This window comes from Lasioglossum baleicum, chromosome 19 (genome assembly GCF_051020765.1).
Source record: "Lasioglossum baleicum chromosome 19, iyLasBale1, whole genome shotgun sequence".
Lineage (NCBI taxonomy): Eukaryota > Metazoa > Arthropoda > Insecta > Hymenoptera > Halictidae > Lasioglossum > Lasioglossum baleicum.
The window spans coordinates 4916491-4938555 of NC_134947.1; the positions used below are offsets into that span (position 1 = coordinate 4916491).

General features: G+C 43.9%; 1 protein-coding gene across 1 annotated transcript in view; it reads left to right on the forward strand.

Annotated features, from left to right (window-relative positions):
* The first annotated feature begins 1877 nt into the window (after positions 1–1877).
* Positions 1878–22065, forward strand: part of LOC143218485 (uncharacterized) — a 190764-nt gene continuing 170576 nt past the window's right edge. Inside the window, exon 1 of the mRNA XM_076443685.1 lies at positions 1878–2910. Within this exon, the coding sequence (XP_076299800.1) occupies positions 2859–2910 (52 nt within the window). The 5' untranslated portion in view covers positions 1878–2858. The remainder of the gene's footprint in view (positions 2911–22065) is intronic.

A 22065-nucleotide genomic window follows, 5' to 3' on the forward strand; every position in this document is an offset into this window, starting at 1 on the left:
GTTTTGCATGATACACTATTTTTGCGTTAGCAATAGAATTCCATCGTTTTTAACACTGTAACCACATGCGATAGCCCCGTTTATCGAACGACTCGAAAAACAAGCGAGCAGAAATATGACTGGACGGGTTAGATTAAACTCACGGGGTCAACGTTGATTGCGTTTCGCCGGATTCAAACATAAATTGCTCTCTCCAATTACTGCCTGTCAAGTACTGTGCATTGACTTGGTCAAACACTCTAACGTTTTATTTTACTCTAGCTCTGTGGTACACGTATACGGATATGTTCTGTTCAAACTTATAGCTGGTATCCACGATATTAGGTCGACCCAAAAAGTTCCTTTCGCAATGTGCACGTTTAATAATGTTAGGTGAAACGAGCGTGTACAAACAACGTGTGATTATCGGTTCGCTAATGTTTCATTGTTTCCTAAGCGTCCTCTTCATTGTCCGTTTGCTTTCCGTAACAATTACTGTGAATTTTCGTTTGCGCGCATTAATCGAAAACGGATACGGACTGTCGGGAAAACCTATACATAATACGTGCAACCAGGAACCAAGAATAACAGTTATTCGAGAATTTTCTACGACAAAAATGATGAATGAAAAAAGTTTATTATCATTGAAATCTAAGATAATCTGCAGAAAACATGAAGAAAAATAATCGCGGCAATAATTCGTGAAAATCTGCCATTTTTACCATCTCCAAACGATTTGATGAAATTTTCCGAATATGTTCAATCGACGCAGATCTGCAAAACGTAGTTTTTAAATTTTCGATATAGGGGCCCACAGAAAAAAAGTTAAAAACTGAACTTTTAGCATTTCATCAACAATTCCGATCAATTGCAATTTATGAAAAAAATTTCTCTTCACGTACTGTAGTAAACTAATTGCACCAGCTTCCGAGAAAAAGTTCAAATCGCATATAGTACAATATTAAAAAAGTAATCGTCTTCTTTATAGAGCGGTCTTAAACTTTTGTCCGCTACTGTATATGTTTATATGTATATCGGTGACCCTGGCAGGACTCATTTGCCGCAGAGAGGAGGATTACCCGCATGATACGCTAAATCGTCCGCGCGAAAAAGCTCTCGCAATGGATTTCAATCACGGGGCACAGTGGTCGCGATTATCATGCCCGGTTAGTTTACTCGTCTGTAAATTTTACGGATCGTAAATCGCGAATAAATGTCATCGTTAAAGAGACGACGACGACAACGACGAGGACGGCGACAGGGACGAGAACGACGGTCACGACGACGTCGAGAATACAGCTCCTCTCTCTCTCTCGAGAGAGAGAGAGAGCCCGTTACTCATCGCGCTCTTAGATTTCCTAGCTGTTGACGGGCGAACGCAGCCCTACAACCCCGGCGGTCGGAACTCGGAACGGTGTTGTCCAAGTGCCTTCGAGCGAGAGGTCAGCATATGTTGTTACGCAGTTCGACACCCTGGCGCCTACAGACAGGCCGAGCGATGTTAACCGGACACAAGAGGATCGAGCCGTGGACGAGAGATATCGCAGTCATGGACACACAGAGAGACAACACGCGCACACACGCAGAGGACACGGACAGAGAGACATCCACATACAGTATGTTTGCGGTCTACCGCGTATACCGTTCAACGGGATGGTGGACAGAAGCAGAGGGCAGCGGTCCGTGCACGCGTTTCGAAATGTAAGGTCTCTGGGTAAGAGGAATCGCGCGCTTGTTCGGAACTTAGGGTCTCTCTCTCGCCGATGGCTCTAATGCGACTGAATGATGATACGTAACAAACCTTATTCAACAAAAACTTTCGCCCGGCAAATTGAATCTAGAGGAGACACGGGGCTCTCTCTCTCTCTCTCCGTTTTCTTCGTCTCGCCCCCGAAAGGAGGTGTGGAATAAGATCGCGGCGCGGCCCGTTGATCGTGTGCGTGCTGCGGGGGCGAGTGGCGATGCTCGAGTAACAAGAGCGAGCGAGATGGACGATCTTTCGGCTGGTTCGGGCGAAGATTGGTGGTGGGGATCGAAGGGCGGTCTGCGCACGCGTGGCTCGCGGCGGAACAGCTTCGCGCGGCGACGCTCAGTCTCGTCTGTCGCAATCCAGTGCAGATATACGTGCAATTATCCTGTCAACAGTGCTTAAAATCTCTTCTGGTGCTCGTGGCGTTTGCTCCGGCACACGCGGTGATCGATAACGTTCTGCCGCGGACACGACCGGGACACACGGATCCCCCGTCGATCGTACCTAGCTCTTGGTTTCGCGCGTCCACGAAGCGCCGTCCCCGCGAGAAAGAAATCCGCGCCGATCGGGCCACGTGAAAGGAAAAATTAAACTCGGGACACCCCTTTCTCTCTCTTTCCCTGTCTCTCTTTCTTTCTACCCTTGGGCTGTGCTCGCGGCTGCACAGCAATTCGAATCGCCGCGGTCGCCACCCTCTCCGCCAGCCAGCCTGCCAGCCAGTCAGCCAGCCAGCCAGCCAGCGGCAGCAATCAGTTGGCACCGTGCTCTCTATGGGGAGAGTTTGACGTTTCGTTCGACGTTGGTAACCCCGGTGCGGTGACGTGACGTTCTTCCCCCCTTCGACGGGAAACACAACAAGGGATAAAATACTAGTGCGGTTGGATTCGACGCGATGATGATCGTACCGTCGGATCGATGAGAATCGGTTACCCCAAACGTCGTCGTCGTTGTCGTGCTCGTCGATGTGTCGCCAAAGATTTCGAGTCTGTTCACGCAACTAGCGGGGAGAGACACGGTTTGTCGTCGGAAGTGGTGTGATATTGTGTGACAGAAGAAACCCGTGACACGAAACGAGACTACAACAGACACGACACACTCGGACACAGGACGCAACGATTTCCTGCTCAAGATGACTCGCCACCTGTGGCTAAGAGCAGCTCTCGCTTTCCTCGTGATATCAGGTAAGCTGTCGTCGTCGAGGAGGATCGTCTTGTTACAAGAGCGTGCGGCGGAACGCGTTGGTGTACGCGGTCTCTCGTCGACACGCGTGTCAACGCGTGGGAAGCGGTTAATCGCCAGTAATATGGCAAAGTGACAGCACCGTGGCAGACCCCCGTCGCGTGCCCGGATGAAATATCGCCGCCGAAACACACTGTCGTTCTCCATTTTCACTCTTTTTCCACCCTCCGACCCCCGGCAACGTTTTTCTTCGCCGCGTTGTCCGGCACCTCGCCAACAAGTCGTTGACGCGGATTCGGTCAGCTGGTTGCCCGGGAGAAAAAAAAACCACTCTCTCGGCTCGGCGAATGGAGTTGCCGGATATAAAGTGTGTCCCGCGAGTCCAGCGTTGTTTACCTGCGCTGTCGCGCGCGAATCCTTCTCTCGTACGCCTCGAGCGTGAAACAGAGACAAAGGGGGAACGGGCGCGCGAGACGCAAAGAAACCGTGTCTTCTTCGCAAACCGAGCGGCGCTAAAGAGCCACGGCCACGTTGCCTACAACGCTGGAAACCAACGGCTTTGTGCGCTCGTCGTTGGAACTCCGCTGACAACGGAATCGCGATCCCTGCCAGCTGCCCCCGACTGCGATCTTGACGGAACTTTGCCCGGCTTGTAGAACTACCAATCATAATGGATACGGACGCTTTTCCTAGCTGTAACTTGAGTTTCTCCGCTAAAACCACCCCCAGGAATTCGACCTGCCGCGCGGAGCTCGCTTTGAAGCGGGTGCTGACGGGCAGAATGTTCGCTAATTATTCAGGGAATGGTTTCTACCTTCGATGATTCTTTTCGTCGGCTGCGGAGGACATCGTTCTGGATAGGGCGAAGGCTTCGGTTGGTGGTCGTTGTTTCTTAGAAAGTGATTCGACAGGGAAATCGTGATACTGGGGAGTTTATGCAGTTGTAAATTGTTTTCATTCGCGTGGTTACTATTGGATAGTCGCATATGACCGATTTCACAATACAACGAACTCCCTAAGAAATAGTATTACAGTCGGTGCACAAAGTATTCGTACACACTGAAAAACCGAATTACTTTCTCAAAATTGGACCCAACAGCTTGAGTTTCTTTTCAGACGATAGAAGGATTAGTTTACTAGCTTATGTGTGAATAATTTTGTTTGTAAATTGTTATTAGGAAAAGCTCAAAGATATATACACAGTGAACAATCCAATAAATGAGAAAGGTGAACGACCAAGAAATTCCGGTGGTATCATCGCAAACCTCGTCATTTTTTTGACCGGATAATCGATATATTTTATTTAGCGAAAGTGATGTTTGCTTAAAGTTGCTTGTCATCTATGGAAAGTATTATTTCTTCACGATGTTTCGAGTGCAACGGAAATGCAACGCGAACCCACGTATTTACGAGTGTCAAATTCTATTCGCTTTGTAACTATATCTATCCCCACTTCGAAAGTACTCTAGCGTCACATGATCTGTTCAGCTTACTGGTGTATACGATTATTTCTCTGCTACAACGGAAGACGTATTCGCCACGATTTCTGTGCGATTTAACATTTATTTTAATTCGATCAATATACTTTTCACTTTTAAAATTAATTATGTTAGAGCTTTCCATAATTTCATTGAAAACACGTACAACTACGATATAATTTCAACAACACGTACGACCACCGTATTACGCAAAATTCTTGACCGTTATAGCGGTCCTCTTAAGGTTAGCTGGCGATGACCAATTAATTTGTAATTGAAGTTCGGTGTCACCTTTCGGAACCCTTTTTTAAGGGTCAGAGGGGAAATGAGAAGGTAGTGTGGGACTCGGCTCCCCGGCAAGGTGGAATTTGGGGGATTATATGGCCTTATGCATCCGCCATACCCACTAAAACTCCACCCCAGGGTCTACAGGACCTTTTGCTCAGCCTCTTTTCGCAGACTTTATACCTCCGCTGTCCGAATTCAGCGGAGGCATTCTCATACACGTGAATCAAATTATAACAAACAGGATTTCTGTGAGTTCTAAAATTAATACTTTTAGAATATTCGCAGTTTTCCGTAGTTCTCTGCTCGGAATACAGAGACACACTAAGTGACTTATAGAAACTTCGCACACTTGTGTTCTGCACCACGCAGGAAAGAAAATAGCGGTCTAGAGTACGCAGTCCCTCTATCCGAGTGTCTACAAGGCACAAGACCAGATACGATAAATCAACAAAAATGGTGATATTTTTCAAATATCTATGAAAAAGAAGATGACTTTATAGAAATATCGGGGGGGGGGGCACTGTATAACCAGTTCCCGCGATCTCCCCAGAAAATGCATCACTCTGCTTCGGCTAACAAGGCTGCGACTTCGTCGCTGTTCGCAGGACCTCGTCTAATTTCTCGTTAGCCGCGGCAAGGTCAAATCGTCGAACGATACAGCGGTGTGCAAGCAATTCCACCGACCCAGGTAATAATCTTGAAATTGGCAAAGGGAGTTCCTGCGTATCGGTGCGGTGGTACGGTGCAATCAGAATTCTTCGGAAATGCAAATCAATTTCATTTCTCTTTGGAACGGTGTACGCGCGTAACGGTGCTCTTTGTCGTGGCTCGATATCGGTCTGGTGCGGGCTTTCTCTCTCTCTCTCTCTCTCCCACTCCGTCGTCTCTCTTCGCCGTTCACAAAAGCGAAATATCTCACCGACCAGACAGAATCTAACGAGTTTCTCGGTAATTAAGAAGCTATTGCGTCGCACTTATCCCATCACTGGCACCGGGGGTTCGACGAACGATCCTCTCTCGGTGCCGGGGTTCTGCTCGTTTGCCTTAGGGCGGAAATTTAAATCGCGGGGACGAACGGGTCGTTCGTTGCGGGTGCGGATTCCCGTTTCCAGCAGCTCTGCCGAGGCGGGCCAGATCCTTCTCACCGGCTTGATTGCACTCACGAAACTCTCCGTTGTTGCTCCTAAGCAAACTCATTTGATTTCAAGCCCGGTTTTTCGACGATTCCCGACCGTCGGCCTGTGTATGTCCCTTGTCGGAGCTGACGCGCACGGAACTACCGAAAAGCCCGGAGCTTTTCACGGCACGGATACCACCCCGCCGTTCAAGCTGTACATTGTTAAGACCGGATACTTGACTAAGCTGCACAGAGTCACTTTTGACTACCTCGGTCGAGTGTAATCTCCGCGGTTGACTTGTGCGCCGAGCGAGAGAAACGATTTACGACGCATTAACGGGTCTTGGGCTCTCTCTCTCATCCACCTGCAAACTTTCCGGAGTGACTTAACTGAAGCGTACGCGTGCTGCACAATGGACCCCCACCCCCTACGTTCCTCCCGCCCCTCGACTTATCCACGTCGTCTTCGCCGGAAACTTCGCGATGCGTGCGCTGAGAGCGAACCGGCTATCGGGATCAATGATAATCGGAACGTCGGGCCCGGCCCGGACCAAGCTCTCGACCCGGCGAGAAAATGACAGCTGATAGCCTTTAAATCAGCAGAGACTCCGTAATCCTTTATTATCGTGCTGCGGGATATCCCTGATTTACCCCGGCTATTCTGACTACCTACCCAGTTACCCCATCGATCGTGTTAAGGGCCCATTCCTTCTCTTCCTCGGTGATAAACATCGACTTCTTTTCACGGAGTCCTGTAGTCTAACTCTTCGGACATCTTTATCAATGCTCATTCACCCTCGCACGTTACTCACGGTGAAAACTCTCGCCTTACGCGGCGCTGTTGTGGAAAAGCGAGACAAGAGTTTCCTCGATCGAAAGTTGCGCGGTTTGACTTTGTTGGACTTTCCTGTTCGATGAGTCAACCTTTGAATACCTAGCCGGTACAGCTATTTTATAGTCGGTCTCGAGGAGAATTTTCACGAGCGACGAAATTCGAGCGAATTAGGTCCTACGTTTTGTCTTACGGTTTCGGTGATTAGAATTTCCTTTGTAGTTCGTAGTTTCCTGAAAAGGAAGAATATTTCTAATAATTTAACGATACCAAAATAGAATTTCATCTCGGTTTAAAGGAGATTCATGAAAAGACCGCGGATTTTATGCATTTATGACAAAAATTGTTGTGTACAATTTAAGGCAGTGTATCTGAAAAATTTAAGAACATCAACATATTAATTCCAGTTTAATAAGATGATTTAAAGAGGAAAGAAATTTGTATTTAGCTTTCGTGTCTTGTAATAAAGATTTTGGAGTCGCAGACAACAGAGTTCTTAGACTCTGTTGAAAATCTTCGTCACGAGTTTGACACGATATCGTAGGGAAAGGGGTTAAGGCGAATAATCATAGTCATTGGGAAAGGTTACCCGTGATACATCATGCGTTTTTCACTTTTAATACGACTGCCATAATTAAAGGTGAACCACGCCTTTGCGGGTTCTGTGCTCTTTGGTAAACCCGCTCGTCACGAACCGCTCTTTTCTTCCGACGAGCGTTGTTTACGCGTAAAAAGTGTGTTGCGTTCTTTTGATCTTCGTAATTTATTCTCTGTTGTTTTCTGCGAGCGTATTTCCGAGCTTTTCCTTCGTCCACGCAACGCCATCATTTATTCTTGCAATTAGTCTCCGGCCGATCATGCGCGTTTTATTATGCTGCACATGTCTATTCGAAGTAGAATCGTAACGTTATTCAAGAAATTGTTTTTCAATTTGATAAAATTGCAAGGCAAATATATTTGCCGGATATCATTTTGAATATCAACGTGCTCTAAATTAATTTTATTATCTTTATTAGGTACATGGGTGAGACACACGCTGATAGCGAACTTGTTAATAACTAAATATGAAATATTCGTTCAGATATATTGTTCACGGAAGAATATCATTTTAATTTGGCTTGAGAGGACGAAATAACGTTCGCGTTCTATAGATTTCGTACGAAATCCTGTTGAAAATTTGAAATCACGAGTGCGCCTCGACATTCTGCGACAAAGGATTAATTGAAAATCGCAAGATGCTTTTATCTAATGAATAAATTCCATTTTCCAGCACCGTTCTCCCTCTCTCTCTCTCTTTATCTCTTTATCTCTTGCTCCTATAATCCATTTCTGCAGCGCGATCGCTAATTTTCGCTCCTTGAAGTTGTAATACGAGCATACTTTACACAGTCAGCCACGAACATGTACATGCCCTGTCATATTTCACATGCTTCAGATAAAATGCAGACAGTTCGAACACTTTCTGCAGATTAATATCGAATCAGACGATACTTTTACAGTTGAAATGAATAAAATTAGCATTACTAAAATGATAATTAGACTGCGGATCCTCGTGCCAAATAAAAAGTCTGCAGTGAGTAAAAAGCGAATAAAAATCGCAGTTTGATAACAACGATTACAACAAATAAATTGTATTTGGATCGTACACGAGCACTGTGCACAAATGTTTGTCACCGAGAGCGCATCTTTCGCAACCTTATTTAATCGTGTGCTCGTGAAAATACCTTTGGCAAAAGTGTCGTGTTGATCTTTTCAATTATGTTGATCAACTCCACCGTTCGATGGTTCGGATATGACGTTGCTGCCAAAGCTTGTGATCGAATGTTAATTTGATTTGATTCGTCAAGCGACGTTTCGTTACACTTTGTTCTTGAATGGTCTCGCAGTCTACTTTGTCGTTTTTGTAAACTCGACTCTCGTTTGATCGATTGATGTTACAATTTGCACACCATCACTATTCTGTACCGATGGCAACATGATTCATCGGCGTTCTACTGTGCGCAAATGAAATATGATAGCCCGTTCCTCTGTCGTAGAAACAGTTCTTTACGCGAACAAAGTGCGCCCGGCAAATATCGCAAAAGTGGAACAACTGAAATTATGCTGTGTATTCAATATTGCACTATTCGCAATTATAATTTAACTAAATTTCTAAATGCTTTCGGCGCAACGGTTAGATCTTTATTACGAATTATAAAGCAATGTTGCTAGTTGTCAAACAAAATCAACGTTTCGATCCTAGTTTGGATCTTTTTCAAGGTTTATTTGAATCGCGTCTGTAAAGTAAATATGTTATAATAATTTTAAAAACAGAACTATTGAATGATTGAATATAAGGAACAAGGGATAATTAATAGGGAATTCCTAATTAATAGGAATAATAAATAGGAATATTGACACGTGTGTTACGTGCGTCGGACATGCTTGTTGTCAAGATACTGATGTACGAACGTATTTGAAACCGATCTAGGTTATATCAATCGATACAATAATTTAACTCGTTCAAACAATCTTGCACACTAATAAAATAACGCCTAACTAGATATGTTCCGTTCTCTGTAAAACTAGTTTATCCCCATCTTCGTCGCATGATTATTATTAGTTGGCATGTTCCTACGAACAATTCGCCGTCAAGTTACATTTCCGTGTTCCAACAAACGGAACTAGGACAGCAGTAGTTGTTGAAACGTGTACAATTGATGTGTACATTAGCTGCTGTTCAGGCAGTTGGCGATCAGCCGATGAACAATACACCACGATATTGTAACAACAGCTAATGATTCGACACACAATAACCAACGAAAATTTATTCAATCATAACCACGCGAATGCAACGCGTGGATTATAACATGATACTTGCACTCGATACTCGGCACAGTTTTTATTTAAACATCTGTCGAAGATTTATGGGAGTTCTATTTGCTCTCTACACGCGTACCGTGGTGAGATGAGAAGATGAGCTCTGCAAGGAATACGGAGTGGTTGGCATGGAAGGTGCACGCATAGTCTCGCACGCATTTTCGGCTCGAGCGAATTATTCGCTAAAGCGGTCACAAAAAATAGCACATTATCTATTTGTCCTCATTTGATGCATTATGTCATTTGATTGTGAGCAGCAGGAATAACATAGAAATTGATTTCATCGATGACTGTTACGAGCGATCGAAATAAATTTCTCCTATTGACAACTGTTATAAGTAGACTGCGGATTTTATGCATTTATGACAAAAATGGGTATTTGTAACTTGAAGTAGAGGACATTTTAAAAATATTTAAGGACATCAACGCATTAGTTTCAGCTTAATAGGATAATTAAAAGAAGAATACAAAAGTAATGCAAACATTTTTTATTTTGCATAAAGATCCGCAGTCTAGTTACAAAGTGATCGAAATGAATTTCTCTCAACGATAACATTTACCAACAAGAGAACAAACCTTTGGTTACTTATGAAATCCTTATTTGCGACCAAAATACGATTTTAATCGATGAAATATTTGTTATTCCATGACTGTTTTTCTTTTTTGTTATAATCGGAGAATCGGAAATGTCGTGTCGAAATACTTTCCGAATGCACTGTATATCTAGAAAATTCAGAACAATAGAGTAATGTTCGAAGTGTACGGAAGGGTGGTTGCGAGACAGTGAAACCCTCCGTACGGTTTCCTGTTAGAGATTTCCAGCGATAATAAGTCCTGAGCGTTGCTCAGGAATGCCATATCGTATCAGCGCGCGCTCTCGTATACGTCAAACCGTTTATTATCGCATTCGCGCCAGTTGGACACTCGTGTATATTATTAAACCATCTTCGCCCTCGGGGTACGCGTCGTCTTCGCGCATTTGCGGCCGTTTCTAAAATTACGCGTCGATCTCCCTTTTACTTCGTTTTCACAGTCCTCGCTTTAGGGCCCTCGCGCGTCTACTTGGCGTGTTCGCATAATACACGCGCTCTCGTTCGAACAGCCGCGAACAGCCCGCCGCGCCACTTCGGCACGCGGTTTTCTAAACGGGGATCAAAAGCGAACCGTTCTCCCGGTATATCTACGTTTTCACGGATTTTACTGCGTACTTCTCACCTATTCAAAATCCGACGTTAAACGGGCTTTCGCGCGGCACCACAAGGCGCTGCGATTTTCCAAATATCATCGAACATTGTATTCATAGCACGGTGCAATTGGCTTTATTTTTACATTTCAACAAATAGTGCTCCTCTGGAATCAACACCGAATCAATGCAATCATTCCGTAAATTAATTTTGACTGCTGGATAAACAACTGTTAATTTTGGTATGTGATCAAATAAAAAGAATATATAAAAAAAGCTTTTTAAAAACCACGCTTATGTTAAAATGCACTAAAAAGGAGAAAATAATTTTTTTAGACACCAGTGACTATAAATAAATATCCCCGTAATCTTTGTGGTCGCTCCACGCTTTTGTTTATAGTATCTCTAATGTCTAAAAAAAAAAACATTTCCAGTGCTCGCAACACTTTCCAGAGTTTGATTTCAATTTAAAACGCGTCATGTGCTAGAAACTATGTTTAATCGACCCACTTCGAAAAAGTTTCAAATTAGATGATCGCCCGTCGTAAAATATTCTGGCTGCTATTCTACCCCCGAAACATATTTCATTAAAGCTCTAACCCGCGAGAAGGTTTTTTGCAACGCGTAGCCGCGGGCTCTCATCACTGTTTATAAATTAATTATACATAGTTACTCGATATGTTCGAAGATACGAATAATCGATGACTCGTGCCTTCCGGGTATCGTTACTCCATCGAGCAATGCTCGATGTTCTTTTACACACATATTTTTAGCGTGTCTTTCTTAACATATGTGAATGAAACGAAACGAAGCTTCATTAACTGATATATTTTTATTGAACGAAGTAGAATTACTAACGAAATACAGAGGTACAAAATGATAGCACACTTAACGAAAAACTTGCAATATAACAGTGTTAATCGATAAAAATCAATGCTCAATATTTTGTAGGACCTCGTTTGCAGCTAACCACTTTAATCATTCGGTTTGGTAAATATTCATACAATGTTTTAATACTGTTTTGGCTAATATTCTCCCTTTCTTCCAAAATGCCCTACTTTAAGTGTTAGTATAAGTAAATTAGTGATATTAGTAAAAGTTAGTGAATGCTAACTTTAAATGTTAGCTCTACTTTAACCATCGGTGCAATACTCGAGTAATTAAAGAATAATTGTTGCGCGGGCAACGGATTGCGTGTAGCGGTTTACTTGCTTCGAGTTGTAAGATTGATCTCCATCATGGAGAATATTTCTTTCCATTAATCACGGCTAGATATATTATTGTTCGTGAGAATTTGGACATTTCCGGACCGGTAGTATGAATGATTTGCTTATCACGAAAGTGTCGGAAGGTTGGCATACAACCTCGGCATGAATCCGAGTCGTTCGTCTCTCCAAAAAGCGGCGTCGAAGAGCGACCGGCGTTGCAAACGATTCTAATAAAAGAGGAAACTATTCCGTCGACTTCCATGTTGATCAAACAATTACGCCGCCGGGAAGCGCGATCGAACGGCAAGTAGGACGTCGTAATTCACCGAGCAGAATTCCGAGTCGATCTAATTGTTCCGGCAACGTCTAGGAATCACCTAACGCCGTCGCGCGCCGCGCCGCGCCCTGGTAAAAAGATTCGACAGATTCGAGACGTTTACCTGCACGAGTCTCCGAAGACTCATCGCGGTGCAATTCAACGTTTCTCTCCCCTGTCTCTATCTTTTCTCGTTCCTCTCGGGGGGCTGTCCCGTTTCTTCCGGTCGCGAGGCAACGCGAGGGAGGGGCCAACCCCGCGGGAATAACGACGAAAATTGACAAAAGCCAGCGGCGGAGGCGCGTGAGCGCAGGTACTTACAGTGGCTCCTTTTCGTCATATCTTTCTCTCGGCGGAGACGCGCATTTTCGTCCGCAATGGAAATCCGAGAAAGCCGCGAGGTTCATTCAAAGGCTGTTTTTTCCTCTTTCCTTGCCCCGGAGAAGTCCGCGAACCGTGAGACGCATTCATCGTATCCCGCGGGGACTTTCCCTAGCTAATGCGAGATGAAATTACAACCCCCCGGGGTTCCGGTCGACAGTCACGCCGTCTACTCGAAAGACACTAGCCTTCCACCTCCTCCGGCAGCTTCTCTTTCAGGCTCTCCTCTCTACCTTTTGCTTTCTTCGTCCTTCGAGGCCCCCTTATCCTCCACCCGTGTACCCCCCTGTCTCTTCTATCTTTTCGAATGTTCGTACACACGCGGAGGCATTCGTTTCAACTCGTTTAGTCGCCGCGCCATCGCTAGAACGTTTACCCCTTACAAAAAGCTGCCCTTAATCTCCCCGCCCATTCAGCCTCTCGGAGTTTCAAAGAAGACTTTTCTAGTTATCGAAGAGGAATATTCGCCCCCGAGTCTAACGAGATAACTTGTACGTTTACGGTCGGAGATTGACAGCCCGCGATACCGTCTTCCATCGTCGTCGTCGTCGTCTATCTTTCGCTCGCCGCCGCAATCATCGTCGAACCTGCTCTCTTCGTTCCGACAGAGGAATTCGTTCCCGTCAAAATCACTAATTCTGCTTTCTAAGAAGTCGTAAAACGTGGATCCTCCAAGTGGATCCAAAAAATATTTGCACACTCCAATTCACGAGAAAATTTTCAATGTTTGAACTGTGATAAGTTACTTTGTCTCAAGTATTCGAAATATGGCAGGCGCATGTAAACTTTCGTGGCCGACTGTACAGAGTATGCTCGTGTTACAACTTCCGCGAGTGAAAATTACTGATCGTTACGGAAATGAATTATAGTAGCAAAAGAGAGAGAGATACTGACAACGGTGCTGGAAAATGGAATTTATTCATTATATAAAAGCATCTTGCGATTTTCAATTAATCCTTTGTCGCAGAATGTCGACACGCACTCGTGATTTTAAATTTTCAAAGGGATTTCATACAAAATTTATTACACGTGAATGTTATTCCGTCCTTCGAAATCGAAATGAAATTCTACCTTTTCGTGTACAACATTTAACCGTGTTTTTACATTTCAATCAATTTTTCTACGAGGGGCCTATCAACAAGTTTGCTATCAGCGTGCCTCACCTACATATAATACGTACAGTTGTGGACAATATTAAGTGGACACTCTTAAAAATCGCATAACTTTTTAAAATTTGTACAAAGGACCTGAATTTTTTAAAGATGCTAGACCCATTAGTTTGCCAGAGAACGAGTAAACAAGAATTTGTTTAGATTGCAATTGGTAGGAATCGTACAAAATTTAAAAAATTATGTTTTTTCAATTTTTTTTGTCTGAGCCTGTAACGATAATATAAAAAATGCGCTTTGTAGATGTCGGTAGCTTATATTCATACTGAAAGTTTTATCAAAATCGGTCAAAATTTTAATGAGCTACAGTGGCTCGCGAAAGTACTCGAACGCCCTTTAAAACAGAATAACTTTTTTATAATTTTAACAAACGCGACCTGATTTTATAGTTTGTTTAGAAAACAAACAAATAATTTCTACGTGGCTTTTTATGCATTGGAAAATTTTAAATTTTGTACGATTCCTACTAATTGCAATCTAAACAAATTCTTGTTTACTCGTGCAAACTAATCGGTCTAACATCTTTAAAAAATTCAGGTCCTTTCGACTAATTTTAAAAAAGTTACGCGATTTTTAACAGTGTCCACTTAATATCGTTCACGCCTGTACGTACTAAAGAGAATAGAATTAATTTAGTGCACACACACGTTGCAACAAGAAGAGAGGCTCACGAGATACATCAACATTTCTTCGCGAATCACATAGAAACTCTATCGTCGGTATATTGGCTATCGGATCAAACTGATTTCCTGTACTGCCGCTTCTGCAGATTTCTGGTACTCGATACACAGCGGTAGTTTCCGAAACTGCGAGAAACCGCGAATATATTTTTCGCGCGACAAGGCCAGAACTCCACATACAGTGGCGGTTGGTTATTACCTCGCAATCCGCATTCTCATAGCATTTTACCGCATTACGAGCTCGCCTACGTGTGTAATGTGTGTCCCGGTTGTAAGAACGTACCATACACGAAACTTTAAGTCCACGGTTTATTGCCTCGGCCGCGCGGCTCGTTCTAAGAACACGACTGCCGCCGCCGCGCCTCGCCGAGTCCCTCTGAACGTCAGAACAGTTTCAAACTTGGAATCGCAGTTGCGGCCGGAGCTATAGCGTGATATTTTTGCGATATAGCCAGCCACGCGGCTGGTCCTTTTTATTGGGATACTTTAGCGAATACCGGCCGTGGCACGTTTTCGCGAGGCCCCTCGTCGCGCACGTGCGTTTCCTCGTTAGGACGAGCCCCGGCGCGATGTTTCTGCTGAGAAATTTCAGAGCAACGGGATTACCGACCAACCCGTCGGCCCATTTTTACGGGAACACGGCCGAAATGCTTAACGAAAGCATTCGCAGATGGTATATTATACCGCAGCCACTAATTCGAGGGCTTAGAAACACCAATCGATGCAAGTCTCTTTGCTTGAAACCCGAAAGAAATGCTGTCCTCGTCAAACAAATAGCAAAATTCTCGTTCTATTATCTTGTACTAAGAGAAACGTCTTAATGCGTTGGGCTGTTTGCATGAAATTGTAAGAAATGTTTGTTGAAAGACAAAGGAAGAGGAGCTTTTCGTTCTAGGCCCGCTACAGGCCATCAGTAAGGCTGTCTAGCGGGCCCTGCCTTAGACGCTGGGACCAGTGAAGCCAGAATCGTGCTAACGTGGAACTAAACCATACTAGGAGAGGGATTACAATTCTCGGCGGTTTTGCAGTATCATCTCCATCCTCCTTGATGTTGTCGGGCTCCTGGATATAGTCGTAGTTTTCCTCAGGTCGTTCTCCGTGTTGCGTTTCTGTTCTACGACGGTGTTACGAATTTAGTGGATGTTATGATGCGTTGTTGGAAGGAAAAGGAAGGGGAGGAGCGTTTCGTCGTAGGCCCTCTAGAGGACTCATCAGTAAGGCAGTCTAGTAGACGCTGGGATGTCGGAAGGCGGTTGAGAACGGTATCTATAGGGATTGATGACGGATCTTTGATCAATGAAAGGTCTTTGACTATCTGTCCATCTTGTGGTGACTGTGGGAGGTCAGCCGCCACAAGAATGAGCTTAATAAACGAAGCAACCGGCCGGCAACGTGGTGGCGACATTTATCATATCTGGAAAAAGTCAACATTAATGCCGTAGAAAAACGCAATTAATCTAAGTCGAATGTAGAAAGTTCGATGTCGTCCGGCAACAATGCTCGGATCAAGGGAAAGAATCGGCGACTTTTCTCTGTTCAGGTTGGGATAACAGCGAAAGGAAATATCGTGGTTGTTGCGGTAAAGCATATGCCCCGTTCCGACGTTATCAAAATTCCATTCATCTTCCTCTGTTCCGCGGCGCGCGGTTTGTGGGGTCTCTTTGGTTCTCTTTTCGTGGCTGGGGCACAACGGGAATTGTGTTTCCACGCGCCTTCTTCGAGGTAGATACGAGGCGGGATGGGGGAGGCTCCGTGCATAATTCGGCAAGAAGCTCGTCGACGCGACGCGCGATGAGATTCGAACACCCGAGAACCTTTTCTTACCGACTACTCGCGTTAATTAATCCCCTATTCCATTAGCAGCCACGCCCTTTTTCCTTCGTATCATTCCCGCGACGCGCGAAAACTAATATCTAGACGTGTACGCCTAATTTTTGATCGCGTGGACGCCACGATAAAGAGTTTCGCGTGACATGCGTGATAAAGGAGCATTGCCGGCGAGGCGCGACGCGACGCGACGTTGTAAATCGCGTGCGAACCGCCTGTGAGAGTGGTTTTCGTGAAATTGATTTCGTGTGCAGGTGTCTCGACAAGTTTTCGAACGGCTTTGATAGCCGTGCAATTTTCCTCTCGCAGATCTTTCCTACGGGGTTCAGACGATTTCTCGAATTAAGGGCCAAGTGTGCGCGCGATACAAGCATTCTCTTGCTGACGGGAGACCGCACAGCCTGTCCCTCACGGATTTACAGTTGAGATTTTACAGAGTTATAGATCTCGTTCCACTGATTACGAAAATACCCTATTATGGGGGCAGACACTCAATAGTTTTCGAGATATTTGCAATTAAAGTTACCTAATTGTAAAATGTCTGTTCAGTTTAGTTCCTTAACAAGCAGCGGTGTGGCGTAACAGTAGCGAGTTGAACTTCACTCCGCAGGCCCGGGTTCTAATCCCTTCGTGGTAATTTCTTTTTTATCCTATTTTTACAGGTAAATATGCATTTTTAATGCTGGATAAATGTTCAATAGAATATTTTTATTCGCCAAAGGGCTAATTGAAAATGATAAAATAATTAAATATTTAATAAAATGTAAGAATTATATGTTATTTCGTATGTAGTAATGGGTCTGGTGTTTCTTCTATAAAATAATACGTATCATTTTCAATTAGCCCTTTAGCAAATAAAAATATTTTGTTGAGGACATGTTTAACATTTAAAATGCATTTTTACATGTGAAAAAAGAAATTTTTTGAAATTACCACGAAGGGATTCGAACCCGATTCGAAACTGAAGTAACTTTCTTATTTTCATTGATTATATAAATTGAATTGAGATAACGAGGAACGAACGATAAAATGGCTTAATCCGTGTCGAACACGCAATGAAAATTCAACGTTAGTTTAGCCAGAATAATCCGTAACTTGTGAAAGTTATTATATGTATTATAAAACACATTTCGCTTCAGGCTGTCCACTTCACCGTAATCTTCTTCCACATTAGAACTCCGTCTAGTTTTTCCGTCTTGAAAGTTTATCGGTTGTTTTATACGACTATTAAACTCATTGTTAAAAGTTTTAAAAGGTCGCGCGGATTCGCCGACAGTTTCATTGAAAATTCTGCAGTTATACCGCCGCGATCAAGTCTTTCTTCCGCAACGCAGAGCGTTCCTTCGCGTTACCATAATGATCATATCAATACGAATAAAGTTTCGAGGCGCAGCGGAAGCCTTGTTTTACGGAGCACAGTATTTCCTATGGAAGTTTGATCGGATCGAGCCACTATAGTCGAATCGAGAGCCAATACGCGCAATCGAGGTACACTTCTCGAGGCAGCAAGTTGGCTAATTAATTATGTCAATTACTTCTAAATGCGAGCGTAGAGATTCCAGTCGGACGGAGGATGGTTATCGTAGACTGTAGACGTTGTTATCCAGAGAAACGAATCCTCGAACACTGTTAAAACTTCATCGAGTAGGCAAACTTTCGAAATATTCCCGAGATCTTTTTAAAGTGGATTCACCAGCAGCGAAAGCACTGATTTAACTTTTACAAACCTGTCCGAACTAAATTGCAAGACGTAAATTATTTATCCTACGGCCATAAAGAAGCTGTTCAAACGTAAGTTCGGGTCATTAAAAGATTTCTATTTGATGAAATATACTGTTCGTTTAATTTGCAGACTTTCTAGAAACATCTGCGAACACATTTCCACATATAATCGAGGTACATTTAAAAAAATCTCGAGGAACAGCGAGATTAAATAAGTTATTCGGTGGCACGTCGATTTAATGACTTCTTTAAATAGCGACGAGGATAATTTAAAATTGTTTCGAGAACAATTCCGGGAATGCCGGGTCACGGGAATCGCGAAGTCAACGTTTTTCCACACAGATAATGAGAGCCGCATCCCCCCCCTGACAACGGATTATACGAAGCACGTCAAATTTCCGCGGGACCAAGAATAATTATCCTTGCGGTGGGGCGGAGGGTGGGCTGGCGAGTCGGCGAGTGCGATTAACACGGTAACGACAAAGTAACTTTCCCCTTTAAAAACTTCGGCGAGAGCAACTTCCCGAAGACATCAAAATGCTCGTCATATCGGTTAGTAATCCACGCCGCTTTATGCTAACGAGATTCCCATGATAGGAGCTGGGATTCCGTGTAATTCCGTTTCCGGCCACGGTGGCCCAGGAATTCCCCCGAAACTGCTGCTTTGGACGTATGCATATTACAAAGGAATGGTTAAAAATTTGTGTACACACGTTCTCGTTATTTTCATAAATGTGAAATAATCAGTTTTGACATGTAACTCTGCTAAAAGGTCGGCTTGAATTATGACGTATTTGGTATGCAATCGGAGATCGAAATTTCGATCATCTACGATTAATAGTTGAGGAGATATGCTCGCTTAAATTTGAGCATATTTACAGTTTGTAGCGACGCCCTTACCTGTCAAAAATGCTCAACTTTAAGGGACCATATCTCCTCGTTAGAGGCTCGGAACTTCTGATCGAAAAGTCTGATGAAATCTCGACTTCTATCCACGTTTTGGAATCTCCTGGCCCACCGTGCCAACAGCTGATATCGGTGTAAGCTGTTGGTCTTGCCTCCAGTTTCAATTTCAAGTGCCACGTAAAGGGTTAACCGAACAGTAAACCTGTTTATGAGAGCGGAATAGTTATATCGCTACGCTGGAAAGTTGGTTGAGGAACTTGTTTAACTGGTAAGCAAGTGTTACCGAGGAACAAAGAACCAGTAGAGGAGCGTGTCTCCGGGGTGCTTCCGGCCAGGCAAATTGCGGGTGAACATTTAAGTTTGAGGTAATGCTCACGTATTCGGCGAATAGTTATCTGGACGTTACAGATGGAGGCCGCAGTTAACGTATTTTCTTGAAAAGCCGCCGCCGCTCGAGTTTATGTCACTTAACGGACGGCAAGCCGCTGTTTGTTCTCTTAACGCGAGGCGTGTTCTGCTCTTTTATCGCCCACTAACAAACGAGCCCAAACTTGTACAGCTGGCAGGGAAAGGGGCAGACTACAGGCAGCTAGGGAGCCTCGAGGGTTCTTATGAGAATTAGTATCACGAGAGATTTGTGAATGTTCAGGCTACGGCGAGGGAAATAAAATGTTTGCCAGATATCTGTCTGCGCTAGCATACAGAGGGGAGAGATCCGAAATTGATAACCGTGATGAAATTAATTGCACGATCCGCACGGAGCTGTGCGGCTCCGCTTGCGGAAATTCGGAATGTTTCGAAACTATGTTCATGATACCTGTTATCATTACGCGCTTTCGTCTTTCATGTCTTCGTGTATTGATTATAGAGAGCGAATCATTTGTAAAATAAGCTATCCACGATTCCACACTGCCCCGGGAAGCGAAATAACATTCTACGAATATTAATGTCAACAGACACGCAGCTCAATCGTTCATTCGTTGTGCAGGTCACCATATGTGGTACACTTTTGTCGCGGTTAAAAAATAGGTGTTCTCAGTTTTATAGTTCACCGCGAAAAATACGTTTCGTCGAGTGAACAGTGACGCTGTATTATTATACAGGGTGTCCCGTATTTAAACGGCTAAACTTCAACCTCGTCTTTTAGAGATTTGCTCGTTTTTGTGCTTCGTTTTGGAGAAAATCGCAAAAAAAAGAAACACAAAACAAGTTGTCATCTATTTAACGTAGATATTGTTCAAAATGTTGCCCTCTTGGACCATTCGATAGCCTACCCAAAAATACCCTTCTCTGCCAAGTTTCAACCCCATATCTCATCTGTAAGGGTAGTTATCGAGAAAAATCGAAAAATCAATTTTTAGACCCATTTTCCCTATTTATTGACGATTAAAAATTCTGAAAAAAATCTGACACATTTCGGATACTAAGCCACATATTAGGTATCATTTTCGGATCTTTCCGTAGCGAACTCTGGTCGTAAAGAATGAAAAACACGAAGAAAATCGAAAAAATTCAGATTTCTTATAGAAATGTAAAGAGCACTACCACATATTTAATTTAGCATTGAGATACACTTTAATACAGAGTTGGTCATTAAATCGATTAAAATGTTAATCATCATTGATTAATGTGTACGATTAAAAAAAGAAGTCGTCGAAAAATCGACAATTTTAGAATAACTGTTATATTTTCGGTGCCTGTTTTATAAGTCTGCTCGCGGAGTATACACGATATTTGACCGTTGTTGTCCAGAGGATTCTCGCGTTGCGGAGTCTTGGGTTTGCGCCAGCGTCAGCTAGATAAAACCTGGGCTGAGCGTCGGACGCGAGTTTGTTTCGCGGTGAATCGGTATTTAAATATTCTCGCAGTTAGCGGTGTCTCTCTCTCTCTCGTCGAATGGTGTACGCGTATCCGGCCAGATCCAGCCGACTAATCCAGATTGCAACAGCTCACCCTCGAACGGGTAATTGATTTTCCGTGCTGCCTCAACACCTGCGATCCATTCAAGTTTTTGCAAGGACGGCCTCGACCGGGCTCCGCGGACAGAAGAATTTCTTGCCGTAAGTGGGTAACGATTTTCGTCGAACTGGTTTCTCCGGATAAAGCAAAACCGAGAGAGAGAGAGAGAGAAAAAGAGAGACAGAAAGCGAAAGGGGTGGGGTTGTCGAGTAATGGGCCGATGAATGGGGTTGGCCGGGATGACGGTCGGGCGAAAAAAAGAGGAAAATAATTAAAAGAGAGAAAGAGGGGAGAGAGAGAGAGAAATAAAAAGCGGCAGAAGTATATGTATGAAAGAGTCAACCTCGTTCGCTCGTAAATCGTACCACTCTTCGAGATAGGCTGGCTTGGGAGTGGAATTCGCAGAATTCTGCCGAGCGCCCTCTGTACCCCGCGTACATTATATAGTATGCAAATATGCGCGAGACGGGACAGAAGACAGAACGGCGTGGCGCGCGGGGGTTGAACGCGGCGTAAGGGCGATGAGCGAAGGGGGAAAACCGAGGAAAGAGAGAGAGAGAGAGACAGAGAGGAAACCGGCGAGATTACAAGTATGACAACGGCGGCTGGGGCGGGAAAGGCGCGGTGAAAGTGGAGGAATAGCAAATGGTGTAAATCCAATTTGCGCAACATCGGGGGTTACAGCGTTTCATTCGTTAGCCCCTTATTAGGCTGCATTATGCGAAAATAAGTCAAGATGTATGTATAGCTGGCCGAAAATTAGCACGCAACCCCACCGCTCTACGCTGCCATGCTCGCGCGCCTTGGAACGGCAGCGTTTTCCTACACGAATCAGCGTTACGGTAGAACCTCGCTCGTTGCACGAAACTGGACCGGAAACGCGGGCGAAAATCGAGCTTTTTCTATGGGTTGCTAGCAGAGCAGGGCGTTATATCTGGCGAAACATATATTTCCAATACTATTCAATATTTTAGATTTTATTTTGCTGTTATACAATTTCGAAAATAAGATATTCCTATTTTAACAATCTGAACCTCAAAATGAAATATAGTTCTATTCCAACAATTTGATCCCCAAAATAAAATATTTCTATTTTAACAATCAGAAACACACGAAATAAAATATTTTACTTTTTGCATTGTTATTATACTCTGAGGAACCGCATAAACATACACTCTCTCTCTTATCGTTAAGAAACGATTCACGCGCTGATTCTGATTTGAAGTGTGTGG